The 21,154-nt window shown below is 40.8% G+C and overlaps 1 protein-coding gene across 1 annotated transcript in view; it reads left to right on the forward strand.

Annotated features, from left to right (window-relative positions):
* Nucleotides 1–21,154, forward strand: part of LOC146866381 (alcohol dehydrogenase 1-like) — a 286,340-nt gene that overhangs the window by 25,879 nt on the left and 239,307 nt on the right. Inside the window, exons 2-3 of the mRNA XM_085636258.1 lie at nt 3,600–3,701; nt 10,522–10,663. Coding sequence (XP_085492384.1) covers nt 3,600–3,701; nt 10,522–10,663 — 244 coding nt within the window. The remainder of the gene's footprint in view (nt 1–3,599; nt 3,702–10,521; nt 10,664–21,154) is intronic.

The following is a 21,154-nucleotide window of genomic DNA, read 5'->3' on the forward strand; positions in this document are numbered from 1 at the left end:
GCATGCTATGAAAGATAATAAAGCAGCTGCCACAGAGCACCAGAAGAATCGGCACGCTGGCACTCATCACTAGCAGGCTGGACAACTGCAATGCTCTCTTTGCAGGAATCTCCCAAAAACTCATACACAGGCTCCAAACTGTCCAGAATGCCACTGCAAGACTCATGTCCGACTGCCCATGCTGCACCTACATTACAACACACCTCAAGAAGTTTTACTGGCTTCCAGTTCCGAAGCGCAGCTAATTCAAACTTCTTATGCACACATGCAAAGCCTTACACAGCACTAAACCAGTATAAAATCAACAACCACATTCACTAACACCAGCCTGCTGGACACTTAAGTTCTGCCTCACTCTCACTCACACTCATCCCTTGGATCCACAAAACCAAAGCAGGAGGTGGCTCATTCTCCTACATCTCACCCAAAGCCTGGAATGGCCTCCCTAAAACCTATGAGAACCTCCTCCTCAATTCTTGATTTCTGCAAGGGGCTAAAGACCAGGGTCTTCAAATATAACTGCGGGGACCACAGGCCTACTCACCTGCTCATGTGCCTACACACCCTCACAGGTGATTAGTGTGCTATAAAAATCACAGAACATACCTTGACATAACATATGCCTTTAATATGCCTACCTGTGTCTCAACCACATACTTCACCATATCTGTCCATCAACTGTAACTATCTATCACTTCCTCTCTCGTGTCTTCCTGTCTTGGCCCATAATATCTTCCCCATGAACACCAATCTCATTATTAAATGGTATAGTGCACACTCATTATTCCATAACTTTACTATAGACTGTTAGGAAGCAACTCCAGTTAATATACAGTGCTACTGAAGACATTGCCATACCACACTGGCAGAGACAGGTTTGTGGAAGTTAAAGATCAGCTATGTTGATTGCTTAGGAAAAACGTCAAAGTTTCTGCATAAAATAAATTAAGACTGACAGACACAATACACAGTTGAAAACAGGAAAAGCTAAAGGTGTACTTATTTTTAAAAGATGGGGAGAACTGGTAAAAAACTTGAGCTTTATAGAAATCCAAAGGACTGTCTAGCAGAACCATAAAGGTACAGCAGACAACCTAAGAAACACTAAATCACACTCTGCTGCCTGATTTCATTCCAGTTTCAAAATAGCAACGAAACCCGAAAATTTAAGAACCTAGGTTAAACACTATAATGCAAAACAATTGCCCCATGACATATGAATGCAACAGTGCTAACAACCACGGTTATTTTTACCAAACAAAAATCAGAAAAATGTTTCTTTGTAAAATATAATGGCACAGTGAGTTTTACAGAAAAATTATGCTCTCTCATCAGATATACACACGTGACAATAGTCCCTTTTGACTTGCTGTTCACAATAGTCCCTTTCCACTTGCTGTTCACTTCACCGGCAGGATGCTGCTTCAATCATGCTGCACCTGTTTCCTGTATTCACTCCCCATTTGGAACCCTTTTTTCCATTGAGAGGTTCACGTTACACACCAAGCTGTGGAGTATCAGCTTCCAGGTCTTGGGGGTGTTTCCATTTTGCTCTTGGCACCCACAGCGTTCCATGGGAGTTGCTGTGGGTGTTCTCACGCAACACTCACAGAACGATACACATTTCCAAATTTATGAGGAGTCGTAAATCTGGAAATGCGTGTGAATGCTATGCCTCACAACGAGGAAAATGTTTTCATTTCTCCTTGGTCTTTCCTCTTTCAATCCATGCTGCATTCTGCAGCACACATTGAAAGAGGTAAATGCCTGTAGTGATTGTTTTTGTGCAGGAAGGTGTGCCTTCCTGCACAAAAACAATCTCACACGACGCAGGCATCCTTGAACCATGGTGCAAGGGTGCCTGCACCGGCGCATGGCTGCAGTTTTTGCCCCAGCACAGGGGGAAGCACAGAGATGTGACATATTGTTGTAAATATGTTGCATCCCTGTGCTTTGAAAGTGACTCAGTGCGGTGCAGCCAAATGGCCTGTGGAATGCACCGAGTCACTTTCGTTGTAAATCTTCCCCTCAGTGTTTTGCAGGCTCCCATTTTACTCATGAGTCTCGGACTTGGTTATATTCAGAGTCCTAATATCCTTAGAAATCAAAACATTCACTGAAGCTAATATTTATTGTTAATTAGCCATGAACGGGGGAGGGGTGGTATCATCAATGAAAGAGCACCGAGCATGTTTGTCACTCACACTCGGTGTGTTGTTATACAATGCTTATATAAACATTTTCTTGGCTATATTATTGTTTGGAATAAATAACCATTTGGTTGGTACCATTGTTGCATTCATATATCTAGAGGCCATTGTTTTGTATTACTAATCTCTTTCCAGTGTCACAAAGATATCACTAAGGCAAAGTATATGTTTCAAAATGTAAATACATGTAGTAGCTATTGTTCAACAGTAACAAGAGAGTAAAGCATGATACTAACATCTGTGCTGTAATAAAATAATATTCCTTTGGTGACGTTCTGTGCTGAAATGAACTTCATAATTATTAGCAGGAAGCTAAGCAACATAACTTACACTGCAAGTGGAAAAAGGTCTCCAGAATTTTCAGTCATGGAGGTAATGCCTTAGTGCTTGACTTTTACAGGGTTCTGATGTGCTGGGGTGACCGTAACACTCAGTTTTAAAAAATGGTTACAAAAAGAGTAATCAGGCACATTTGTAGAAGCTCATGCAAAGATCCATTCAGTAAAGATTTCTATAATCTTTAATGATGAAACTTGACTGCCGACGTGTTTCATTCAGGTAGTTGTACTCATGAGCATTCTCCAAACAGAAAGACAAATACAGACATTTTAGCCCATCTTGGAAAATGACCTGTGAACAGAATAGGGAGCCTAGAAAACAACCCTAGTATAGTTTGCATTTTTACCATACTCCTAATTCAGTAGCTTCATGCACCTGCTAAAATCTGTGTTTAACAAGAAAGCCACCAATAATAATTCTGGCTAATGTATTATAAATTCTAAATGCCACCCTTTTCATGCTGCTGCCAATGTCAAGAAGGTTACGTTTTCATTTTGATGTTTTTAGTAAAGATGGTAAAAAATACCTGTAATATCATTAATACTCCACCATCTTATAAAAATAATACCAGTGATATACTCTGACAATTTGAGCTTATCTGGAAAAAATATATAGACCAGTAAAAACTGTAAAATATCTTCGGGCCTGATTTAGAATTAGGCAGAGTGTACACAGGCAACGGAGTACTCTCGCTACCAAATTGAAGTTCTGCCTGTCTCATTTAGAGTTGTGCAGAGCTTAAGTATGTTAGCGATAGACACCACACTGTCTCTGCCGCTGACATAAACCTCTGATGTCCCGACAGAGTAGAGGCGTCAGAGGTTTGGCCATGTGACTGCCCACTTGATATAGAGTAGGTGATCAAATAGACAGTTTTACTATCCATCCCCACCACGTAAAACCTAGCAGTAAGGGGCAGTGAAAACTTATAAATGACCCCCTCCCAATGGGAGAAATCGCCAGTCATGTTACCTATTATTATAAATGTATGCAACTCAGTATATTTGAACATTAAAAAAAAATTAGGGCTTGTTGTTCTTTCTTTCCTAGGTTATAAAATGCAAGGCAGCTGTTGCCTGGAAGCCCCATAAACCTATGTCTCTAGAAGAGATCGAAGTTGCCCCACCAAAAGACCACGAAGTGCGGATTAAGGTAAAGAAAAAAATCCTTAAATTTCAAATTTTATAGACATGATTTTGACATTATATTACAAGCATGAAAGTATTGTCTTTTATCTGTTTCATAATTTTGATGATCACTTCCATCTCTAAGGAAATACTTTGAAAGTTGCATCTTAGATTGAAGTGCAGTCTTAGGGATTGGTATATTATTATTTGGGATATTGATGCCAAAGGAATTTCAATTTAGTGCTGAGGTGGGTATTGTGGTTGCCGGATCGAGATTGGTGGCCTTTTCTGTTTGGCCTTATTGAGATATTCTAGAGATGGTGTCTGATCGTCATTTTCTTTCCTGCCATTACTACCTCAGTGCCTCTACTTTATCTGTATATACACAAAAACCTTGGTCAAAGCACTAGGAAAAGGGCTTTAATGTAAATACAGTTAGCATTAGGGTAAAAGAAATCACTAAGGGGTATATTCACAAGGACTTATCTCCGATTTATCTCCACCTTAACGCATCAAAAGTGGAGACAGATTTAACACCCCATTCACAAGCCGGTGCAAACTGCATACATCACCAGTATTCCTGCGATAACTGACCCAAAATTTATCTCCACTGTGGACACCACCAACTAACCCTAATGAGATGCAGAGTAGGTGTTCCTGTGCAAAAACACATGAAAAAACCACAACACCACTTTCACAACGAACTGCCAGGCGATAAGCTGCGGTAGTACCAGGGAATTAACATGTGCCCTTTGTTGGTGCTAAAGACACACAATTGATGGATAGAATGCAGAACAAATCAAAAAATTCGCCCCCAGTCAAGAGATCTGGGTTAAGTATTTACTGAGAAATTGGAAAAAGAAAAAATATCGATATCTGAGCACCGAGGAGGCGTCGCGAACCCTCCTGAGCATGAGCTTCATTCTAATTGGCTACCAACACTCCAAACTAGGAACTGTTGGCAGACATTTTGTGACTCGGCTACCAAGTCAGAAGAAAAATGTGCAAAGAAGGATTTTATCAGTGATATCATCAGTGATGTCACTGACCATCTAATGAGTGATGGAATATGTGACATCATCAGCAGTGCATTGCAGGAGTGTGAGTTATAGTTAGCTCAACTAACTATTACAGCTGAATTTCTCTGGTTTTGTATGAGTGAAATGTCAGACTAACTATAACGTCCCTGAAACTTGTGTTTTTTCAGTGAATTTCTAAGGTTTTTTAAATACTAACTCCTAACTATAACATCCCTGAAACCTCTGTTTTTTTCTGTGAATTTCTAAGGTTTTACAAATGTTAATTTCTAAATATGCCTACATAGGTAGGACATGTGCAGAAAGATAACGAAAGGTTGCGAAAGAAGCAAGAAAAGTACAGAAAGAGGTAACAGAAGTCAGGAAAGAGGAAGAAAGGTGCAGAAGGAAGCAAGAGAAGTGCAGAAAGAACCAACAGAAGTGCTGAAAGAGGCCTACTTTGACTGTACCTTACAACAGACTCATACAAAGTAGCCTAGTCCCTAATCCTTCTCCCATGATGTCTTAAACCTCACTTTTCTCTTGAAGGTTCACTATTAATCGACTGCTCAGAATGTTGGACCTACGTACCAAATATAAAACTGCAATCCTAACCATATCACTGTTGTAAGTCTGACCAAGTTTGTGAAGGTATGCAAGCATTTTACTGTGTGACATGTTACATAAAAATAAACATAGAAATACTTGAATACCTGTGTTTCAAACAGCATACTCTGTAAATATGTGTACAAAAAGATTTATGCATTTCTTTCTGTTTATAATACAGGGCACATGGGTATTCAATAGTATATTTGAGGGGCTCTATAACACCTATGTACATAAGACATGTCTGCATGTGCAACTGAATGACAGAGCAGGACTGAGAACATGTAACCACCTATAGAAGAAGCTACCCACCTTTTAAGCTACCATCTTCAGATGCATAACACATGTGAGAATACATATACAAGTAGACATAAATCTCAGTCACAAGAGCATGCAGACCTTTAAACTTGACAGCTTGCACTTCCCATTGAGTACACAAATAGGCAAGAGAAGTACAGAAAGAAGCAAGAGATGTGCAGAAAGAAATAAAAGAAGTGTAGAAAGAAGAAACAGAAGTTCAGAAAGAGGCAAGAGGGGTACAGAAAGAGGTAAAAGGGGTACATAAAGAAACAAAATAAGTACAGAAAGGAGAAACAGAGGTGCAGAAAGAGGCAAGGGGGTGCGGAAAGAGCAAAGAGGGGTGCAGAAAGAGATAAGGGGGTGCAGAAAGAAGCAAGAGAGGTACAGAAAGAAACAAAAGAATTACAGAAAGAAGAAACAGAGGTGCAGAAAGAGGCAATAGGGTACAGAAAGAGAGAAGAGGGGTGCAGAAAGAGGCACAAGGGGTACAGAAAGAAGCAAGCGAGATACAGAAAGAAACAAAAGAAGTACAGAAAGAAGGAACAGAGGTGCAGAAAGAGGCAATAGGGGTACAGAAAGAGGGAAGAGGGGTGCAGAAAGAGGCACAAAGGCGTACAGAAAGAAGCAAGAGAGATGCAGACATAAGCAAGAGAAGTGCAGAGAGAAGCAACACAGGTGCAGAAAGACAGATGAGGGGCGGAGAAAGAGGCAGGCGAAGTGCAGAAAGAAGCAACAGAGATAAAAAAAGGGGGAAGATGTGTAGAGAAAGAGGCAAGAGGGGTGCAGAAAGAAGAAAGAGAGGTGCATAAAGAAACACAAGAAGTATAGAAAGAAGCAACAGAGGTGCAGAAAAAGGAAAGAGGAGTGCAGAAAGAGGCATGTGGGATGCAGTAAGAGGCACGAGGGGTACTGAAAAAAGCAAGAGAGGTGCATAAAGAAGCAAGAGAAGTGCATACAGAAGCAACAGAGATGCAGAATGGGGGAAGTGGAATGGAGAAAGAGGTAATAGGGATACAGAAAGAAGCAAGCGAGTTACAGAAAGAAACTAAATAAGTGCAGAAAGAATGAACAGAGGTTCAGAAAGATGCAAGAGGGCAGCAGAAAGAGGGAAAAGGAGTGCAGAAAGAGGCAAGAGGGGTGCATAAACAGGGAAGAGGGGTGCAGAAAGAGGCACAAGGGTTGCAGAAAGAAGCAACAGAGATGCAGAATGGGAGAACAGGGGTGCAGAAAGTAGCAAGAGGGGTGCAGAAATAAGCAAGAGAGGTGAAGAAAGAAACAAAAGAAACAGAAAGAAGGAACAGAGGTGCAGAAAGAAGGATCAGAAGTGCAGAAAGAGGCAAGAGGGGTGCAGAAATAGGGAAGAGGGGTGCAGAAAGAAGCACAAGTTGTGCAGAAGGAAGCAAAGAGGCAAGATATCTGGAGAAAAAAGCAACAGAGGTGCTAAAAGAGGCAAGTGAGGTGCAGAAAGGGGCAATAGAAATGCAGAAAGATGCAAGTGCAGAGCAGAAAGAAGACAGTCAGGTGCAAAAAGAGAAAGAAAGGTGCAGAAAGAAGCAAGAGAAATACAGAGGCAAGAGAGGCACAGAAAGAAGAGAGGTTTGTGCACTGTTAGGACCAGTTCAACACCCACATTTTGTAATAAGTAACATGTGACCATTCCAGTTTTGCAAAGGTCCTTCCACCACGCTGTAACATGTGACGCTGCATTTTTGGGAACGTTTGAGCTAGAAACACAGCTTTTATTGGTCAAATCTGCAGATTAGGCAGCAGATGATGGAATATTTGGCAAATGCGTAAAATCTTTAATTATGTGAAAATTGGTGCAGCGAACAGTCACATAATTCCATTGGCTCTGCTCATACCTCCGACTAGGTCCAGAAGTGCTCCTCAGTGGTTCCTTCTTTTTTTGTGTCTCATTGAGTTAATAGTTTAGCTTCGATGGAAACGAGGAAGACTAAACCTGAGGTTACCACTCCACAACCCAGACTACAATACCACATATTTACTCTCCAAAACACATAATCCCACTCCACATAATTCCTATACACTAAATACCAAATACTTTCTATTCACATAATTTCACTGCACAGCAAACCACATAATTCCACCACACACAACGTACATCCACTCTACACCAAAAAATTAGTAAAAAACGTTTACATTTACAACGCCAATAGCTCTAACTCTCGCAAATGCGAAACCTATTACATTGCAAATGTTTCTTTAACTAGAAGTCGCGTTTGCAGAGTGGTGGCGAAAGGGTGCTTGGCCTCCGACCAGCAATCAGGAATTCTGCTGCATAGGACTTACAGGAGGTACCATGAGGGCTTCTTGGCCCCCAAAGTCCCTCAGGAGTGATGTGGACTTCATCCCCAATCCAGTAGTCTGCCAGGAGGCGCGTTGGCAGAGTTGTGGAGAAAGGGGGGTGACTTCTGAAGACGATTTAGCAATCCCACTGTGTGGGACTTACTGGAGGTAACAAGAGGGTTTGTCCAATGTGTGGACTAAACTGCCTTCTCTGATACTCATCTTCAAACACATCCAGAAAAAATGTCCACTTCTGATGGAGTTTAAGCAGATGGCCCACACCATTACACATCTCAGTCTTAGAAGTTGTAAAGTCCATCACCAATCAGTTCCTCCATGAGGACTCTGGCATCTTCCAGACAGTAATCCAGTTACTTGCCTAGCAAAGTGCCTTGAAACTGCAGTTATCAGTAGCAGTCGACTTCTGCAGATTTGTTATGCCAGCCACATCATCTCTCTGCTGGGTAACCCAGTTAAGATTTGCCTACTAGGTCCTTCACCCTAAGTTTCCCCATTCCTCCAATCCCATTGAGCCGCACCCAGACCACATGTGACATTACTTAAAAATGATGCCCTTCCATACCATCATACTGTAAGCTGCACCCCAGCATTTGAGTACAAATTACATGGCTTGAGGCAAGTTAAAATGCTATCTGTGCATGTAAAGGAAATTAATTCATATCTTTTTTCCATGGTGAGTCCTTTATTCCTAATCAAAGGCTCCTCCAGTTGCCATATTACCAGTCATTCATCACCACTGATGTGACGCCCAGTAGTGACTATGTAAGGCAAAGAGATCTGTCCTGTGATCAGACTAATAGACTTATGAATAAGACATCTGCCTGATTAGAGTGTACCAAGGTAGTCAGACTCATTCTGATGAATTTGGCCCCAATTTTATCCTCTAAAAGCATGCAGGAGAATGGAGCAATAAGAAGGACTCTGTTATGTGGATTTTGCTCGTTTTTGTATTACTATCAATGTAGCTGACTGCAAAACCATGTGCTATCTCCTCTCGGCCTTTGCTCCCAAAATAAATAAGGAAGGCAGGCAGGCGCTTAACTGAATGGGGCTGGTCCCCAGCATCCTGACCTGCCTCAAATAGCTTATCAGTTTAGATTCCTTTCCTTGTAAGGCCTTCTTCCAGTAATTGCTGACCAGAGACAGATAATTCAGGGAACATTTTTGCCCAAGGAATTTGTTTATAATAGAGCCATTGTGTGGTAGTTTAAAACGGTATAAGCTCTCAAAATAGCATGCAGGAAGTAGTTTGTATGTTGTCAGGATGAATTGGATTCCTAGACAGGTGAGTCTATTTTGTTTGAGTCAGTATTGTTAGGTAAATCATTTTTGAAGGGATCTTGATATGCATAGTTTGTGGACTGATTGTTTAAAACAGACTTCTGGTCTCTTAGTTGTTTTTTTCTCACTGTTATCGATCATAGCCTCCTTACAGCTTTGTGCTGTGATTTTTGTCTTTTGAGCACCTCGATATTCACTTGTGGGTGAGGATTCGCTCTTCATAAAATATCAACTAAATGAATGAATGAATGAATAAATAATTAAATAAATGCATACAAGTTATGCATGATCTCGTTGTGTAGGGGTTGTTCATTCAATGTCAAAAACTGCAAAATGCCACACGTCATTCCTTTCTTTCTGGTTGAAAACTGAGCTAAAATATACTTTCATCTGTGTGTCTTTTGCTTTCTCGCCCTAAGTGCGCCGGGTATGCCCAGACATGGGTTCCGGGCTCACTGTGTCACTGGATTCAAGCTATCCTGGCGGATGAGGGGTGAAAACCCGAAACTGGTCCTAGGATGCTTGTTTCCGGTCCAAAGAGGACCTGGCTTGGCAGTTTGGGCTTGACTGTTCCTATGAGGCACAGGGTCAAGATTAATTTGCACATTGGCCAGGTCTAAACTGGGGTGGCATGGTGAGCAAAAGAATGACGGATTTAACCCAGATATCTTGACTGGGGGTGAACGCTTTGATTTGTTCTGCATTCTGTCCATCAATTGTGCGTCTTTTGCTTTCTCGCCCTGAGTGCGCCAGGTATTCCTAGATGTGGGTCCCGGGCTCTCTATGCCACTAGATACATTCTGTTCATCAATTGTGTGTCTTTTGCTTCCTTTGAACAGTAGTAGTGCTAAGGTTACACTTTTGTGTGGATTTGAAACTCTGTCTAGATAATGAGCAGCCAGTCAACATACTGCACTCTGATATTACCTGCTGAATCAGTTCAGAATCTGAGCTGTTTTGTTGCAATGGATCAATTTTACAGTTATTCTGGAAGTGCTCATTTATCAAGAGATCAGTCAGAGCAAGCTTACTTAAGGTAACAAAATACAGAAATGCTGTACACTTGGTTTTGCCTGAAATTAAAGACGGTAACACCACTACCATGTACACCCCCGCATATAGTTTACCTTACCCATTGCAGGACAGTTTTTGTACCTAGTTTAACTTGATGAGCTATCTTCTGATAAAAAACTGTATTACTGGACCAGGAAGCTTTGCTTTGCACTATGGCCTGCACATCTATTTTATGTAATACACTGTCACATGTAGATGTATGCATTGCATGGTAACATCTTTCTTTGTGTATTGTCACAGATGGTGGCCTCTGGCATTTGCCGGACAGATGATCACGTGCTCGAAGGTCAAATGGCAAACATACATTTTCCTTTGATCGTTGGCCATGAAGGTGCTGGGATTGTTGAAAGCGTTGGGAGAGGAGTGACCACAGTAAAACCAGGTTAGGCCAAAATGTATCTAAGTGACCTTGAGGTCCAAATGCATTGAGTGAACAGCAACCTAGAACTCACCTGAGAGAAGCACCCCTGGTGTATTTTACAAAGTTACTTTATCGTACATTGTTCTCCAACAAAGATACATGGTATGAAATTTTAGATCTTTAGAGCACTCAATCAATAAGTTAATAATTTGTTGGATTTACTAATGGATGGCATCAGATAGGTATCATATGGGACATGTTCCTTGCCGAATGTTTGGCTATTGGAAGGGTTGCTCACCGCTGAGACCGATGGAACATTTATGCCTACAGAATAGTATGTTATCAATATACTAAGTGGAGGTAAGAGATATTCTTGCCTTTTTCTTGTGATTGTACAAGGATGAATCAGGGACAATATGCAGGCCCTAGAACATCAAGGGTCATATTTAGGGCCCAAAACATGTTGGTTAAAGGAGGATTGAGATATATTTTCTCTAATTAATTTGACAATAAATTGTTTTAATTCTGCACAGTGTACCCTCTGAATAAAGGAAACCTCTTTGGGTTTACACTAAGGCAGTTGTAAATGACTGGATTCTACACGTTTCCAGTACTTTTAATTCTGAGCTTCCTCGTTGGGAGGTTGATACCACCCTGGCGATAATATCCTACCAGGACAGGATGGAGTAACCAAAGATGGTGCGTACTACTCTCTTGCGGGTGAGGCTTTTATGTCTGATATTTAGAATATTTCTCCCACTTGGCCCAATATATCCCGAACAACTTAGGTGTGGGTAATTCTGCCATATTCTTTATATGTGATGGATTTATATAGAAGTAACAGCCAGTGGTGTAGCAAGGGTGCCACAGGGCTCGTTGAAAATAAGAGAAATTATTTTAATTAGTGAAAACAATAATAGTTGGGGTGTAGTGGGTCCCTCACACCCCTGGTAAAAGCCAATAATAGCACTGATGCTTTCCATGGTGACAGGGAAGAGCAAAACAGCAAAAAATGAACATACGAACAAAAACAATTAGTTGGTTAACTTTAAAAGTGACACGTTTTGCAGTGGTGGTGAACTGTTTGGGCTAAAGGAAATTCTATTTATTTTTTATTTCTCTCATATAGTACAAGCTCCACTCAGCTTGGCTTCACTCTGCTGAATGATGCATTTTTAAAAACATAAAGTCAACCACATATTGACTGTGGTAACACAATTTGAAGCTCATACAAAGGACTAATCAGAATCTTCTAAGATATTTAGATATTGCATCTCAACTTGTGTGTACATGTAAAAATACAGAGATCAGTCTTTCCACAAAGGTATTGTTGAGAAGAGGCCACTGTAAAATGGATGGGTGATCAATGTAAAAAATAATATTCTGATGCAGGGAAAAAACTATGCAAAAACTGCAGCACATCAGTGCAATGAATGAATACTTGGTAGAAGGAGCCAAAGAATTATGTGAGTAACATTCTGAGTGAAAGGGGGGAGGAAATCATGAAGGGGATCAGAGCACTGTGCATTTCTGGTTGACAACCAAAACCAACTAGAATAATGGATGGGTATCAAGTTAAAGGCTAAAATGAACATGATGTACTGGAGATGGGAAATCAATGGTGAGATCGTCAGTCCAACTTTGCAAGTGCAGTACATTGCATAGTTACAGAACCTTCAGAGTGATACATTATTAGATATGTATTAAGACCAGAGGGAAATGCTTGTGGGGAGCATCAATAGTCACATTTAGATAGCTGAGGAAATAGGAAGGAACATGGGCAAAGAGCAATGGTACAAGAGCATAAAAGACGTATGTGAAACTAGTGCTAAATAGTGTGAGATTAATAACAGTGGAGACATAAAGCAAGGGACTACACAGTTAGATGAAGGTCATTTTAAGGCATGGAGCAAGTTATTTATCAGATCTGAAGAAGGGAAAAGAGGAACTACTCTTGATAGGAGTAGAGTGGAGTTTTCTTGAAAACAGATGTGGAGATAGACCTTTGAAATGTACATCTCAGGTTCTGAGAACCTCCCTCTAAACCAAGCTTTGAAGTAAGATATCTGGGAATCTTGACATTTAAAGCTTTATAAAGTGTGGCTTGCAGTCCTTATGTGTCATAGTATCTCAATAAGGAACTTTTTAAGGCAGGCCAGAACAGGAGTTATATGGTCAAACGTTTTGTGTTAGTCAGAAACCTAACAGCAGTATGAAGCATAGCTCCAAAGGACCAAGTCTGTCTTTAGAGCAGCTAGCAAGGAAAACTGACCTATAACTAATTTTGGAAATGACCCTGGCCTCAACTGCCAGTTCAGATAATACATAGAGAGTGTTTAAAATATTTATGCTTTGGAAGTTGAAATCCTCCAATTTGCCAGAAGCTTAGCTGTGTCCTTTGAAGTGTAATTTTTGTGAGAAGGAATCTCAAAAATATTTGCAGTCAAGGCTAGTCTGCGGGTAATACCAACATTAATGATAGTTTCAAGCTGATATTGTTTAATGGAAGATTTCATACTGCAGCCAGAATGTGGAAGTCAAGTTTAAGATAGATGTAGGTGTCATCAGCGTTCTAATAAAAGATATGCCAAGACCTGTAAGTAGTTCACCCAGTGATTCAATGTATTGATTGAACAGAGTGAGCTAGAAGGGAACTTTGAGACATCCATATTAAACAGGTGTAGGATCAGATATAGCTTTATGTATTTGTATCAGTTGTTTGCAATCTGAGAGATAAGAACCAAATCAAGATGGTTCCTCACTACCCCATGTTGTTGGAGTGAAAAAAGAACTTGACTATGGTGTCACTATGTGTGCTTTTGAAACAAAGGGTTCTTTGTGTGCATATCAGCAACCAGACAAGTTTGGGCAATTGTAACCCATTGAAAAATACGACAATACATGTACATCAAAATCTGCTTATTGCAGCCCTTTGCAGGACTCCTTCGTTTTATTACCTTCAGTACTCAGTGAGGAGCATTATTCCAATTGGTATTACTTAACAAAACAAACACAACACACAAATTTCACTGATTTGCTAACTGACCGTCCAAGGTTTGAAAGACATGGATCCCTCTGTTAACCCTACAATGTTACCAATACAGCCCATACAAAATAGAAATAATGCATACGATTTGAATGATTGGAAACAGAGGACATACATAAGTGGTACAAGTTAATAGAAACTTGTGAGTTTAGATGATGGTTGGAATATCAGACAATACAGGGCAAGATAGATATCCTGAAAATTGGGGATATGATCTCCTCACGTAAAAGAGAAGAAGTGGAGGTATATACCTCTGCTTAATGTTTTGTGAATAACTTTTTGTAGCATGTTAGTGCTACTATTGGAGTACTACTAACATACTAAAGAATGCAATTTGTGTGTAGGCCCCATACTGTACGGTGGCTAATTTTCAAAGCCTTACTACTTCCACTTTACATAATATTTATCCAGTACTGTAATCTCTGCAGGTTCATTTGGAGGATGGTTCATAATGAGTGAAATTAAACACCCACGTCACCCTGGATAAAGAAACATGCTGCACAGTCTCATTGAGCTGCTGCTGCAGTTCACCTATCAACTTTATTTGGAACTCCTGCTTAAAATATGATGCTGAACGATGAGCTTGCAGAGATTCAGGGAGGATCATGCTTTGGGCTTGCTCCATAATTCTTTGCACTGCCACAAGACCTAACATCACAGTATAACACAATACAACTACAGTAGCAATAATTTAATGTGAGGAAATGATTAATACCCATTTACTCATTCAATCACACAGCCTGAGACATAGGTCAGGGGAATATGTATTTTAATGTTTTTTTATTTACAATAATGATCTCTTTATTTTATTGTGAAAGAATCTAAACTATGCCTTCATGAGTGTTAACAACACAGTGCAAGGTAGGCATCCTGTGTTGTGGAACAAAGGGGTAGGAAGTATATCTCTATGAGACTCTGTGAAGGAGTCCTCACTCTGATGAGTGAAGGTAGTGGGCCTTATCATCAATGCAAATACCCCAACATATGGAATAAAATACTTATTAAAGAAAAAGAATATCAGTCACCGAATTGGGGCTAACCATATCTGATACTGAACACATCTGGCAAGACCAGTTACGTTCGCTGCATTAAGGAATCATCAGATTGTATTATTTACAACTCGAAAGAAATTAAAAATTTGCTTTGCTCTAACAGTACAACTAGATACAGCTAGACATATGTTTCACCACAGCTTTTCAATTCTGAGGTTCCCATCCCTAGGACTGGACACTCTTGCTTACCGTCTGGCGACATTGGCAAACACATACATTTGAGGCGTGGCTGATAGATGAGCGGATTGAAAGAATTTCATATAAATAAGATGATGAGTTTGGCAAAGAAAAATGGTTTGGGAAAAGTGCAATACATCTTATATCCCTTTTCAAAATAAACTGAAGTACTATGTGGGAGCAGATAAGTAAACAATGTGACAACCCAGAAAAATATATATTCATGTAAAAAGGAGCATTCTGTTGGCATTCACACACGTCACAGGTGCCCTGAGCATATAATAGATGTAGATTCAGGGTGTACTAGAACAACATAGTAACCCATAGCTGATTGAATCATCTGGGGTTAGCAGGGGCGGCCAGCCAAGTGTGAGGAGCCACAGCTATGTCAGGATGTTATCTCGAGGCCCTCTTTTGCATCAGAAAAGTGCAAGGGGAAAATGTCATATCTTGATATGCAGAGGGGCCACCCTTGTTTCCATTAAAGGGTACGCAAAGTAAGTAGGTAATATGTGAAGGAACTCAGCAGCCATTGGTTCAGTGTTCTTGGGGGTATAGGTGTCTGCTGTAAGACCTCAGCCAGAAAGGTTCATTTATATAAGGCTATCCTTCATTATCCAGGCAGTTACAGTATGACCTGGGATCTGTATCCTTATGGATCAGCAAGAGGCTAGTGTCACTAGTCCTGGTACATCAATTCAAGGATGGGCTGCTGAGGGCTCCTAACAATGCATACTCTCTCATACCCCTATCAGGTAGTCAGAAATTCCTCATTATAGAAGCAGGAAAGTTTCTTTTGTTTGTTACATTCAGTCAGAACCTGGTGAGGACCGCTTATTGAAGATCACTAACATTTTCAGAACACTTCTTTCTTATACAGCAGTATACTTAGTCCATCATTACAACACGTGCTTTCAGGTGAAATCTATTCTCTGTTAACTCCAAGCCCGCATCTACACTAGCACCCACATGGCCTTTGTCTCTGAGAGTCTGCAACTAGTTCTGCAACCCCTGGGACTGTTTTTACCCTTTCTTCCTGAGCATTAGTGTGGGCCTCTATACTTTGAATACAAGCGCTTGATCTCCCAACTGAGGTGTGAAGATGGTATGTAAATTAAGTAAGACAAGCTAGGAATGTGAACAACCTTTGGTCAGCTCTGGAGATGAGCAGAGGCAGACTATTTGTAATATTTCAATTGGTTTTAACATTATTCGTATTTCACTTCTGGCCCGGTTTCAATTTCTGCTCTCCTGGCCTTGTTAAACAGATATTGACAAAGTTATCCACCCCTCAAATGGCAAACACTTCGTCAATGAGTAAAATTGAAGTTGTTCCCTTGGGATTCTTTTATCAGCCAGATCAATATATGGAGTGTCACGAGAAACATGTAGCCATGGGTAAACTGATGATAGAGTAAGTGAGTGCTTATAATAGATTTTCTCCCTTTGAATCTCTGGATGGGGTAGATTGACTCCCTAGGAGGAAAAGTAGAAGCTATAAAAGAGGGGATGAGAGGCAGATAACCCTTAATGATCATCATTATAAAGGTAACACCTTAACTCGACACTCAGATCTGGTTATTGATTTTAATAAGACACATACTGAGATCATATTAATATCATGGAAAGTAGCAGGTATAGCGGTTAGGCCCTCTAGGACAGACTGGTGGGAACATGTTGCTCCTGTGCACATAATATGTGTACAGGAGACATGGGCAATAGAGCCCATTTCTCTTGAGGGTTTGTACCAGTATCTACTCTAGCTACTCCATCCACGGCAGGGAGAGCAAAGGGTGGTCTTGCTGTCCTGATTTCAACTGTATCTCCTTTTTCAATTTCTCAGTCTCTTATAGATTCTTCCTTTTATCAATTTGTTTTATTTGAGTCAAAAGGAAATCCTGATTAATTGATCATACATTTTTACAATAACATGTTTGATAATACTTGAAGGGACATGGCTTTGGCTGTGGGTAAGGACTTAGTTCTCTCTATACATTCTAACATTAAGAATCCATTCATTATATGGGCACCGGACTTTAACATTGTTATATGTCCCCTGCCATCAAGGACATTATATGGAGTTCTTGATGCAGAGGGAGGAGGATTAACTTATTTTCCGCATAATATTTACGATGAAAGATTGAATGTGTTACTGGCTAAATACATTTTGAATCCAGTAGAACAAAGTACCATTCATAGGGAACTCCCCTCCCCACTTTTGCGGGGAGAGGGCTTGGTCGACAAATGATTACATTAAATGTTTTCATAATAAGATATTAAAAGTTTGTGATCTTCTGTTTTGTGAGTGAACACAATCCCCTGATCTTGACAAATAATGTCCCATTATGTATAAAGCAACCTCGTAAGAGTATTCAGAATCAGGCACCCAAGGGTATGATAATGAAATGGTCTGGTGTAAATCCTGATGAATTTATTGTTTCCATTATTAATGAGTGTAAACAGAATGTTATGATATGCTCGGGCTACACTGCAGATCACACTTCTATTGTGCAATCACATATTAACATCTCTGAATCCATTAATTCTGCATTAGTAAAACCATACCAAGACAGGACACAAAATGTCAAGGATTGGTTGGACAAGGCTTGCACAATGTCCCTTAGGAATCTGAGAACAGCTTTACATTCAACATCAAGAGACAGGTTGGAGATTCACGGTCTTGGGGAAACTTAAAAGCAGGCAATGGTCTAAAGTAAAAGGCATCTACAGGAAGAAGCCTGGAGCAAATCTCCTACAAGCAGCTGAAACCAATGATATGTCCTTGTTTTGTGAAACAATAAATGGTCCTTTTCTTGGGGATAAATCGTCATTCACAATAGACTCTTGTATTGCTCCCCAAGATTGGACTAATTCTTTTATGAAAATATTTGCCACTTTCAAAGGGTAACAATGTTATATAAAATACTGAATTAGCAAAATCAGAAAGCAGAGTAATTTTCTCTTAGAAGGAAGTAATAACTTCCCTAGATAAAAACTGTAAAGGGAAAGCGACAGGATTGGATTTCATCCCTGGGGACTTCTATAAAAACAGCAAGGACCTCTCAGCCCCACTTTTACCTAAGGTCTTTAATGCAGCAGTGTAGTGTGGTTCCTATATCCCTGATAGACTCTGCACATTGGAATAACATACACTATGGATTTGACATAGGACTAAGGTCAGTATGTTTCTATCGAGTATACTAAACTTAATTACTTGTGTGTGCCAACTAGCTCATAGGTCACTAGAAACTTCTCGAATATACAAGAAGGGATTAGTCTCTGACAACCGCATAAACATGACAACTTTGTTTCCTTTTAGAATCGGAACAGTCTCAGAATTGTGGAAACAATAGATAACAGCTTCACTCAGTCAATCGTGCATGCTTCGTTTCTACAGAGTTGCACAGAAATAGAGAGACAGACGTTTCAATAAAAGGGTTTATTGAACAGTCTTATTTCTCATGCAAGAGATATGAATTGCTACAATTGTAAGACAGCCTGCGAAGTACAATATGTACGAGGTTAGCAGTAAGATAAAATAATACTGCAATAGCATGGTTTGTAGCTATGACATATATTAATCAAAATAACATAAGCTAAAATGTGATACTCATCTGATGCTTCTAAATTGTTCTACCCCAGTGTACCTAACCTAAGTGCAGTACGAGATTTGAAGTAGGTGCCATTTCTAAAGTATAGCTAGCTATATTTAGGTTTAGCCAAGAGTTGCCAAAGGTTTCTCTAAGTTCTAGTCAGCTCCATACCTTAGAAGGAGAGAGGATGGAATCTCTTTTCTGGACTCGATAGTCTAACCCCCACAAGGAAAGTCAGAGAGCACTCAAGCTGGATTCTCTGCAAGGAGGATGGCAGCGTCAGGTCAGTGCATCAGGCTGGAACTCGATCTCCTTCTGAACTTGCCGTGGTGAACCGCGTAGTCTGGGTTGGATCAAATCCTCCGGGAACCGCAATTTGCTAGGGCAAGTGCTGGTATATTTATACGTTGAAGGTGTCTAGGAATGCCAGTATTGACGTAAAAGTCGGGCAGAGGAACGTCATGAATGAACCCCTAAGGAATAGATATTCATGCATACTTAATGAGTTCTTGGAGAAATCAATATTCAAGCTGAGGGAAATTCCTAAAGGCTTATGGGTCTGGTTTTCCAAGAATTTGTTGTGACTTGGATGGACGGATGTAGGTGGCCATGCCTGTATTTGGTTTGTACAGACAATGTCTAAAAATAGCCGGATTTCTATGTCCAAATAAGGGCAATGTGAATTATACCTATATAAGGGCATACATCAGGAAACCTATATACGGAATCTAAATCTGCACACAACAGCAGGAGTTGAGTTTTTTCCACCCTGATGGCAGAAGACTATTATCATCCCTATTTTGAAAAAAGGATAATAAGGGTGACGGCTTATGTTATAGCCTAGGATAATCTTTGGACCCTTCAGCCAAGTTGATAGGTTGGATCAAACTAGACGATAAAGTGTTGGTCAGAGGAACACTCAATTTTAACAGTGTCTCAGTACGGTTTTAGAAAGGGCTTGGGTACAGTAAAATAAACACTTAACCGTAAACTGTTAGTGGGGAAATATACATGGGTAAAACCTGGCTTCCTTCATTTGTGTTTTATGAATCTAAGCAGCTCTATTGATCTGGTCAACCATAATAAGTTGTTATTGACCTTTAAAACATTAGGGGCTCCTGAAGAACTAATAATTATTTTATCAAGGATGTACTCAAACTTGTCTGCAAGGGTTTGTTATGGACCCAAGGTTGAATGTACTACATCTTTTGGAATAAAGAGGAGCGTAAGACAGGGATGTGTGCTTGCGCCCTTTCTTTTCTCCCATTACATTAATGGCATAGTTGCAGAATTGCAGTCACTTACTGTGTATAACCCTAGAATTGGGAACCAGAAAGTATTGTTACATACAGATGATGCTCGATTGATATGACGAACAGTGAATTGTATGCAGCAATTCATTGTTTCTTTCACTGCATTTATGGAGAGGGGAGACATGATTGTTAATCTTAACCTCTTCGGTGCCCGTGACGAGCTGGACTCGTCATGGGCCGCGGTGGCGCTGTGCCCATGACGAGTCCAGCTCGTCACAAACCCCGCCCGCTAATGCAATGGCCGGCACAGGGCGGGGAAAGGGGCGGGCACCGAAGGGGTTAAGAAGAGCTTTCCTATGATCTATGGTGAAGGAAGGTCCAAAACACGAGCACACCATATAAATGGGGAGCATATAATGAGAATAACAACATTCTCATATTTAGGGCTCCAAGGCCCGATTACAATGGTGGACAGACTTCAGTCCGTCCGCCTTCATTTCGCTTTTGGGACCGCCCATCTACAAGGTGGCGGTCCCATAGGGCTAATTATGATGCGACCGCCACCATGGTGGTTACATTGCCCTTCTTTTGTATTGCAGCGGGTGCTGCGCTCTGCAGTACCTTCCAAAATACAAAACAGACACCCCACACACATCCCTGCACTACCATGTGTTTTGCCAATGTGCAACATTCCGTCCATCATCTTGTGTGTTTTACCGTGCGTTGCCTGCCACATGGTGCAGGGATATGTAGGGGGGCACCAAAGGTGTTCCCCAGGTCCCATGTCTGTGGGCCAGGGAATAAGGGATGCCCACTAGGGGACCCCAATGTCCCTCCCCACTAGCCTTTTTCATGGCAGGTTCACTGCCATTAAAGCGACAGCAGAAAGGAACATCGCAATGCCTATGGCGGTGCCTGGTAGGCATTACTCTGCCTCTGATGGACCGACAAGCTCCTTGAGCCCATTGGATCCATGGCGGTTGGTCTTTGCAGCCGCCACACAGCTGCCCGCCATCCAAATGTGACGGGCAGTGAAGTTGGTAAAAATGGCGGGGAGACCATCACCGACCGGCTGTCAGTGGCGTTCTCCCCTCCATAGTAATTAGGCCCCCAGTTTTCTGTCAGATTCTCTTGGACCATGCATAAAGTACGCCTCCACTAATTTATTTTGCACATCAGAAGGCATTTTCAGGTTGCTTGCTCTGCAGATATCCATCTCTGTGATGGCTGTAGATAAGGAGGTAGGCCTACCTTTTATTGAAGACATTCTGCATTTTAGACCGGTCCTCCTCTGGCATGCGGTATGGACGAAGCCAGAAGCATCATTCACAAAAGAGATACTAAAATATTTCTTAGATACAAAATATTACAACTTTTTAAAATAAATTGGG

This window comes from Triturus cristatus, chromosome 2_1 (assembly GCF_964204655.1).
Source record: "Triturus cristatus chromosome 2_1, aTriCri1.1, whole genome shotgun sequence".
Lineage (NCBI taxonomy): Eukaryota > Metazoa > Chordata > Amphibia > Caudata > Salamandridae > Triturus > Triturus cristatus.